General features: G+C 42.2%; 1 protein-coding gene across 1 annotated transcript in view; it reads left to right on the forward strand.

Annotated features, from left to right (window-relative positions):
• The window catches only part of NUP210L (nucleoporin 210 like), a 169,517-nt gene that overhangs the window by 49,106 nt on the left and 110,995 nt on the right, over positions 1–9,416 (forward strand). Inside the window, exon 12 of the mRNA XM_006159801.2 lies at positions 3,676–3,831. Coding sequence (XP_006159863.1) covers positions 3,676–3,831 — 156 coding nt within the window. The remainder of the gene's footprint in view (positions 1–3,675; positions 3,832–9,416) is intronic.

Consider the following 9,416-nt stretch of genomic DNA (forward strand, 5'->3'; position numbering starts at 1 on the left):
CAAATTAAAATAAACAAACAAACAAACAAATAAATAAAGTTAAATAAAATAATTCTTAAGAAAAAAAAAAAAAAGTGAGGGAGCCAGCAGGTAGTAGGTGGTAAAGGCTCTGGACTCCCACATGGCCAACCATGGTTTGAGTCTCAGACGTAGAGGCCTGATTACCTACTTTCCCTTTCTCTTTCTATCTGTCTCTCTCTGGCCAAATTAAATAATGATGATGATAAGCAATAAAATAATAGAATTGTTTTTTAAAAAAAGAAAATGAGGATAAAATTAGGGTCATCACTGGAAGGACACTGTAAGGACATAAAAGGACTTTTAGGGGCCGGCAGGTGGTGTGGTGGTTAAGGGCGCTGGACTCCTATATAACTGACTGCAGTTCAAGTCCCAGACATAGTGGCTTGCTTTCTCACTTCCCCTCTGTCTCTTTCTCTCTCTGTCCCTTTCTGATCAAATTAAGACAAACAAACAAACAAACAAATAAAGTTAAATAAAATAGTTCTATTTAAAAAAGAACTTTTAAAAAAACAGATAGATGACGGATGATAAATTGATTAATCGATTTTGCCTTTAAAGAGAAAATGTTAGTGTAACTGAATGTGAAGACTTCATTTTACTTGTATATATTTCCCAGCAATATGTTTATTTTCAAGTATGAAGGAAATGTCTTACCCCACAACCTTTATATATTCTCTTTCTTTTCTTCTGAGTAGGTTGTAATATCCCTTTTCCTTAAACTTTATGAACTTTACTGATGAATGTCCAGAGGTCTTTTTGAAACTATGATTTCCCATATACCCTTCAAATGCTGGTAAAACTCTTCTCAGGAAATTTTAAACTATTTTCCTTGTTTGTTTGTTTGTTTTAAAAGAGATTTTTGCTGGGAACCAGCAGTTGGTGTAATGGCTATGTTGCTGGACTCCCACGTAGTTGACCACAGTTCGCATCCCGGACCCGGTGGCTTAAAACTCACGCCGGGCGTGTGTGCGTGCGTGCCCAAGATCCCGAGAGGAGAATGGAGGAGAAGGGATTGCGGCGTGACCAATCCCCCCTGGGGGGTGATTTCTCGCTTTCTGTCTCTATGTCTCTCTCTGTCTGTCTGGAGAGCGCACGCGCCCTATAGGGAAAATCTCTCCAAAAAAAAAGAAAACAAAAAGAGATTTTTGCTAAAGGGCACGTGTGCTCACTGGAGAGGCAGAGATAGAGAGACAGAGAGAAATCAACCCCCAGGGGGAATGACCATGCCGCAATTCTTTCTCCTCCATTCTCCTCCTGGGATTTTGGGTACACATCCACATGCTCCTGGCATGAGTTTTAAGTCGCCAGGTCCAGGACTGCGGTCAACTACGTGGTAGTCTAGCGACATAACTATTATGCCATCTACTAGTTCCCTGTTTTCCCTGTTTATGATACTTAGTTTAGGTCTAGCAAAATTTCTTTTGTTATTATTGAATCAGTAGCTCTGCTTCTTTAATCAATAGACTATTTCTTTTTAGGGGATCAGTAGATGGCGTAGCAGTAAAAAGTCACTGGACTCCCACATGGCTGACTATGATTTGAGTCCCTGACCCAGTGGCTTGAAACTCACATTGGGTGTGCATGTGTTTCCAAGATCCCAGGAAGAGAAGGGAGGGGAAGGGATTGTGGCATCACCATCCTCCCTGGGGTGTAAGAGGATGATTTCTCACTTTCTGTCCTACTTTTTCTGTCTTTCTCCCACCCCCCACCCCGCATGTGCACACACCCTAAGGCAAAAACCTCTACCCCCCAAAAAAAGAAAAAAAAAAGATTAATTCCATTCTCTCTCTCTCTCTTTTAAGTTTTGCTATAGGACAGGTGCACTTGCCAGAGAGAAAAGAGAGAGGGAACGTGAGAAATCACCCCCCTGGGGATATGGCCCACTGTAGTCCCTTCTCCTCCATTCTCCTCTCAGGAGTTTAGGCACACATGAACATGCACCTGGCATGATTTTCAAGCCACTTGGTTTGGGACTCAAATTACAAGTTGGCCATGTGGGATCTAGCTATCCTAACCACCACACCACCAGCTGGCCCAGGAATACTTATTTCTTTATTGATTTTATATAGAGAAGCCAGTCGAGTACTTCATAAGCACACCATTTTGCTGATGTTTTGTGTATATAAATGTGTACTGTGGGACCAGCAGTTGGCGTAATGGCTATGTTGCTGGACTCCCATGTAGTCGACCATGGTTCGAGTCCTGGACCTGGTAGCTTAAACTCATGCCAGGCGCGTGTGCGTGTGTGCCCAAGATCCCAAAAGGAGAACAGAGGAGAAGGGATTGTGGCATGGCCATCCCCCCTGGGGGGTGATTTCTCACTTTCTGTCTCTCTGTCTCTCTCTGTCTTTCTGGTGAGCGCATGTGCCCTACAGCAAAAACCTCTCTAAAAAAAAGTGTGTTGTAAGTACAGTCCTTAAAAGGACCTATTTTGTCCCTTCTTTCTCACCCTTACAGAATAAAAATATTCAGCCTTTAAAATGTCTAATCAAACACCAGCAAGAAGTAAAGATTTATTTTCCCATCAAGCTTACACCCAACTTTCTGGCCTTTCCTCATCATCCTATAGGAGAGTTATATCGTTATAAAGTACAGGTATGGTGTCCTATAATATAAGAATTTACAAAGAGATAGTTTCTCTGATAGCTTAGTTTATTGAAATCTGATTAATATAAAATTTTGTGTCTTCCCAATCCTGATAGTATAACTCTATTTTTGGCGATGCCTTTCTTTTTCTTTTCTTCTTCTTTTTTTTTTTTTTTTTTTTATAGTTTTTGCTAGGGGGCTTATGTGCTCACCAAAGAGAGATAAAGAAACACAAGAGAGAGGGAAAGTGAGAAAGCAACCCCCAGGGGGAGTGGCCACACTGCAACCCCTTCTCCTTTATTTCTTCTTTTGGGATTTTGGGTGTACATGCACATACAAACAGTGTGTTTTACTTTTCTTTCTTTCTTTTTTTTTTTAACTTTTTTTTGGAGAGGTTTTTGCCATAGGGCGCATGCGCTCGCCAGAAAGACAGAGAGACAGAAAGCGAGAAATCACCCCCCGGGGGGATGGCCACGCAGCAAACCCTTCTCCTCCATTCTCCTCTCGGGATCTTGGGCACGCACACGCGCCCGGAGTGAGTTTTAAGCCACTGGGTCTGGGATGCGAACCGCGGTCACCTACAAGGGAGTCCAGTGACATAGCCATTACGCTAACTGCTGGTCCTGTCAGTGTGTTTTCCAAGCCCCTGGGTTCAAGACTCAAACCATGTAGTTGGGCATGTGGGATCCAGCCACCTTAACTACCACACCACTGGCTAGCTTAAAATCATGCTTTTAAATACTGTCATCTATAGCAAGATTTGATGTTCTTTCTATATCTCTTCCAAGTATCCTTTTTTAAATTTTATAAGGTTTTATAAGTTCCCAAGTTCCCTCGTTACCTTTTCTGGCATTTTATGAGTCTACCATTACTTAATGTCCCTTTAGTATTTCCGTTGTCCATTTAGCTATTTCCTCTAATATCACAGTCTCTCTTAATGTGTCTAGAAATAATTTATTATCTAGTTTTATTTCCTAAACTTAATTTTACCAGTCAAGTTTTACATTTTCACTTGAATTTGATTTTTCCTCCTATAGTATTTAAATATAAGGTTGTGCTTTCTCACAGGTAGAAGGCGGTAGCGGCAACTTCACCTGGACCTCTTCTAATGAAACAGTGGCCATGGTAACCACCAAAGGAATGGTGACTGCAGGGCAGGTCAGGGGGAACAGCACTATACTGGCCCGAGATGTACAAAATCCCTTTCGATATGGAGAAATTAAGGTAGACAACTCTCTAAAAACTTTCTTATCACCCTTGAGACATTACTGTCTATATTTTTTTTATGAGAGAGGGAAGGAAAGAGAGAGAGAAAGATAGGTGTATTTTTTTGACAAGATGTCGTCAGAGAGAGAGTGGGAGTGAGGGAAGGAGAGAAGAAAGAGGAGTATGAAGAAAGTGAAGCTGTGTTTTTGTTTATTTGGTTTTTGTTTGTTTTCTGTTTTTTAATTTTTTGACAAGGTCTTCCTGTTAAGATCCTCTGCTTGAGCTTCCCAGTTAGCTAAGATTACAGGTACAGGCTGCCATGCCCAGCCTGTTCAGGTTGATCCACGATCTGAACCCAGACCTCCTATGTGACCCCACGCTAGCACAGTAGCATCCCACCACTTGCACCACTACAACTAGGCCTGCTGTCTAAATCTAAGTATAGTAATACATTTTTTAGAAATGTCTAGGAGCCAGCAGGTGGCGTAATGGTTAAGGTGTTGGACTCCCACATGGTGAACCGTGTTTCAAGGCACAGACCTGGCAGTTGGAAAATCATGCCAGGCACCTGTGCGTGCATGCCCCAAATCTCAAGAGAATAGAGAAGAAGAGAATGCAGCAAGTGCGTGTGCCCTATAACTAAAAAAAAAAAAAAAAATTCTAGTCTAAAATGGCTATTTAGAAACATTGCTCGGGGGGCCAGCAGATGGCATGGTGGTTAAGGGCATTAGACTCCCATGTGGCTGACTGCAGTTCGAGTCCTGGACCTGGTGGCTTGCTTTCTAACTTTCCCTCTCTCTCACTCTGTCCCTCTCTGGTCAAATTAAAATAAATAAATACATAAGTAAATAAAGTTAAATAAAATAATTATTTATGAAAAAAAATTGCTTGGGACCAGCAGATGACATAATAGTTATGTTGCTGGACTCCCATGTAGTTGACTATGGTTTGAGTCTCAGACACAGAGGCTTAAACCTCATGCTAAGCACGTGTGCATGCATGCATAAAATCCCAGGGAAAATGGAGGAGAAGGATTGCAGCATGGCCATCCCCGCAGGGGTTGATTTTCTGCTTTCTGTCTCTCTGTGTCTCTCTGTCTTTCCAGTGAGTGCATGCGCCCTATAGCAAAAACCTCTCTCAAAAAAATAATAAAAACCTTGCTCAATGCTCCAACCTGGTGTCACAATTTTTAGCAAAGTTAACTGCAGTGATGGAAGGCATATGGCTGATGGCAGTTTGGATTACAGGGTTGGCTCAAGATATGGGGGACAAACCGGGCACGTGCACATATGCCCAAGATCCTGAGGAGCTGCAGGGCTGGGGAAAGCAAACTGCTGCAAGACAAGACCCTGTCACAGATGATTCTCTCTTTCTCTCTGTGCTCCTCCCTCTGGTGCACATGCACATAATCTCTATCATAATAAAAAATAAACTTTAAAAAATATTTATTTTATTTTTTTTTTTTTTTTTTTTTTTTTTTTTTTTTTTTTTTTTTTACAGTTTTTGCTAGGGGGCTTATGTGCTCACCAAAGAGAGATAAAGAAACACAAGAGAGAGGGAAAGTGAGAAAGCAACCCCCAGGGGGAGTGGCCACACTGCAACCCCTTCTCCTTTATTTCTTCTTTTGGGATTTTGGGTGTACATGCACATACAAACAGTGTGTTTTACTTTTCTTTCTTTCTTTTTTTTTTTAACTTTTTTTTGGAGAGGTTTTTGCCATAGGGCGCATGCGCTCGCCAGAAAGACAGAGAGACAGAAAGCGAGAAATCACCCCCCGGGGGGATGGCCACGCAGCAAACCCTTCTCCTCCATTCTCCTCTCGGGATCTTGGGCACGCACACGCGCCCGGAGTGAGTTTTAAGCCACTGGGTCTGGGATGCGAACCGCGGTCACCTACAAGGGAGTCCAGTGACATAGCCATTACGCTAACTGCTGGTCCTGTCAGTGTGTTTTCCAAGCCCCTGGGTTCAAGACTCAAACCATGTAGTTGGGCATGTGGGATCCAGCCACCTTAACTACCACACCACTGGCTAGCTTAAAATCATGCTTTTAAATACTGTCATCTATAGCAAGATTTGATGTTCTTTCTATATCTCTTCCAAGTATCCTTTTTTAAATTTTATAAGGTTTTATAAGTTCCCAAGTTCCCTCGTTACCTTTTCTGGCATTTTATGAGTCTACCATTACTTAATGTCCCTTTAGTATTTCCGTTGTCCATTTAGCTATTTCCTCTAATATCACAGTCTCTCTTAATGTGTCTAGAAATAATTTATTATCTAGTTTTATTTCCTAAACTTAATTTTACCAGTCAAGTTTTACATTTTCACTTGAATTTGATTTTTCCTCCTATAGTATTTAAATATAAGGTTGTGCTTTCTCACAGGTAGAAGGCGGTAGCGGCAACTTCACCTGGACCTCTTCTAATGAAACAGTGGCCATGGTAACCACCAAAGGAATGGTGACTGCAGGGCAGGTCAGGGGGAACAGCACTATACTGGCCCGAGATGTACAAAATCCCTTTCGATATGGAGAAATTAAGGTAGACAACTCTCTAAAAACTTTCTTATCACTCTTGAGACATTACTGTCTATATTTTTTTTATGAGAGAGGGAAGGAAAGAGAGAGAGAAAGATAGGTGTATTTTTTTGACAAGATGTCGTCAGAGAGAGAGTGGGAGTGAGGGAAGGAGAGAAGAAAGAGGAGTATGAAGAAAGTGAAGCTGTGTTTTTGTTTATTTGGTTTTTGTTTGTTTTCTGTTTTTTAATTTTTTGACAAGGTCTTCCTGTTAAGATCCTCTGCTTGAGCTTCCCAGTTAGCTAAGATTACAGGTACAGGCTGCCATGCCCAGCCTGTTCAGGTTGATCCACGATCTGAACCCAGACCTCCTATGTGACCCCACGCTAGCACAGTAGCATCCCACCACTTGCACCACTACAACTAGGCCTGCTGTCTAAATCTAAGTATAGTAATACATTTTTTAGAAATGTCTAGGAGCCAGCAGGTGGCGTAATGGTTAAGGTGTTGGACTCCCACATGGTGAACCGTGTTTCAAGGCACAGACCTGGCAGTTGGAAAATCATGCCAGGCACCTGTGCGTGCATGCCCCAAATCTCAAGAGAATAGAGAAGAAGAGAATGCAGCAAGTGCGCCCCAAATCTCAAGAGAATAGAGAAGAAGAAAATGCAGCAAGTGTGTGTGCCCTATAACTAAAAAGAAAAAATAAAGAAAAAAAAAAATTCTAGTCTAAAATGGCTATTTAGAAACATTGCTCGGGGGGCCAGCAGATGGCATGGTGGTTAAGGGCATTAGACTCCCATGTGGCTGACTGCAGTTCGAGTCCTGGACCTGGTGGCTTGCTTTCTAACTTTCCCTCTCTCTCACTCTGTCCCTCTCTGGTCAAATTAAAATAAATAAATACATAAGTAAATAAAGTTAAATAAAATAATTATTTATGAAAAAAAATTGCTTGGGACCAGCAGATGACATAATAGTTATGTTGCTGGACTCCCATGTAGTTGACTATGGTTTGAGTCTCAGACACAGAGGCTTAAACCTCATGCTAAGCACGTGTGCATGCATGCATAAAATCCCAGGGAAAATGGAGGAGAAGGATTGCAGCATGGCCATCCCCGCAGGGGTTGATTTTCTGCTTTCTGTCTCTCTGTTTCTCTCTGTCTTTCCAGTGAGTGCATGCGCCCTATAGCAAAAACCTCTCTCAAAAAAACAATAAAAACCTTGCTCAATGCTCCAACCTGGTGTCACAATTTTTAGCAAAGTTAACTGCAGTGATGGAAGGCATATGGCTGATGGCAGTTTGGATTACAGGGTTGGCTCAAGATATGGGGGACAAACCGGGCACGTGCACATATGCCCAAGATCCTGAGGAGCTGCAGGGCTGGGGAAAGCAAACTGCTGCAAGACAAGACCCTGTCACAGATGATTCTCTCTTTCTCTCTGTGCTCCTCCCTCTGGTGCACATGCACATAATCTCTATCATAATAAAAAATAAACTTTAAAAAATATTTATTTTATTTTATTTATTATTATATTATTTTTAAAATTTGCTATAGGACACATGTGCTTACCAGAGAGAGAGAGAGAGAAAGAGAAGATGAGAAAGCAAGCTGCCAGGTCTGGGACTGGAACCATGGTTGGCCATGTGGGAGTCTAGTTCCTTAAGCACCATGCCATTTGCTGGCCCAATAAATAAACTTTAACATTAAAAAAGAAGAAGATGAAATAAACTAAAAATATTGATCAAATTCAATCTGGAAGTACATATCCTTTACATATTCCTGGACTTGGGCAAAATCCTGCTTCACCTATAGCCACTTTAACGTTTACGTTTGTTTCCTCATCTCTAAAATGGGGCTGTCCAGCAGTTGGCATAATGGCTATGTTGCTAGACTCCTATGTAGTCGACCACGGTTTGCATCCTGGACCCGGCTTAAAACTCATGCCGGGCCCGTGTGTGTGTGCCCCAGATCCCGAGAGAGAATGGAGGAGAAGGGATTGCGTCATGGTCATCCCCCACCCCGGGGGGTGATTTCTCGCTTTTCTGTCTCTCTGTCTCTGTCTGGCAAGCGCACGCGCCCTATAACAAAAAACACTCAAAAAAAAAAAATGGGGCTGTTAGTATCTACCTCAAGGGGTTATTGTCAGAATTAATTGAAACAATGTCTATTTTTGTGCTTGGCATATATTCAGTACTTAATATTAGCTTGTTTTGGCTATAATTGTACATATATGCTCTTTTTTTTTTAATTGCTAGAGGGCATGTGTGCATACCAGAGAGAGAATACTAGAGGGACAGAGAGTAGAGAAAGCATCCTCCCACTGGGGCATGATCACACTACAATCCTTCTCCATTTCTCCATCCTCTCGGATTTGGGGCACACACTCACACGCAATAGCACATTTTTCAAGCCACCAGGGCCAGGATTTAAACTACTGGGTCAGCCACATGAAATCTAGTTTCCTTATGTTCTTTAAATGGCTTTTTAAATTCTTAAAATTTTCGCAGGAGGGACCAGCAGATGGTGTAAGTGGTTATGTTGCTGGAATCTCACATAGTCGACAACGGTTCAAGTCTTGGACCCAGTGGCTTAAAACTCATGCTGGACACATGTGCACGCGTGCCCAGGATACCAAGAGGAGACTGGAGGAAAAGGGATTGCAGCGTGGCCATCCTCCCTGGGGGGTGATTTCTTGCTTTCTGTCTCTCTGTCTCTGTCTGTCTAGTGAGCATATGTGCTCTATAGCAAAAATCTCTCAAAAAAATTTTTTTTTTCTTTTGTGGGAGAGAGGGAAAAAAGGAAAGAGAGAATGCCTCCTACCCTAGGGCAGCTGGCCACTCTGCAGTCCCTTCTTCTCTCAGGATTTTGGACACACATGCGCGCATACATGTGTGGCATGATTTTCAAGCTGCTAGGTTCAGAACTCAAACTGTAGTCAACCCCAGGGATCCAGAACCTTAACCACCACTCCACCTGCTGGCCCCAAAATGTCTTTTTTTTTTTTTTCCAGAGGTTTGTGCTATAGGGTGCGTGCACTCGCCAGACAGACAGAGAGAGACATAGAAACAGAAAGCGAGAAATCACCCC

The sequence above is a fragment of the Tupaia chinensis genome, unplaced genomic scaffold, assembly GCF_000334495.1.
Source record: "Tupaia chinensis unplaced genomic scaffold, TupChi_1.0 Scaffold000659_1, whole genome shotgun sequence".
NCBI lineage: Eukaryota > Metazoa > Chordata > Mammalia > Scandentia > Tupaiidae > Tupaia > Tupaia belangeri.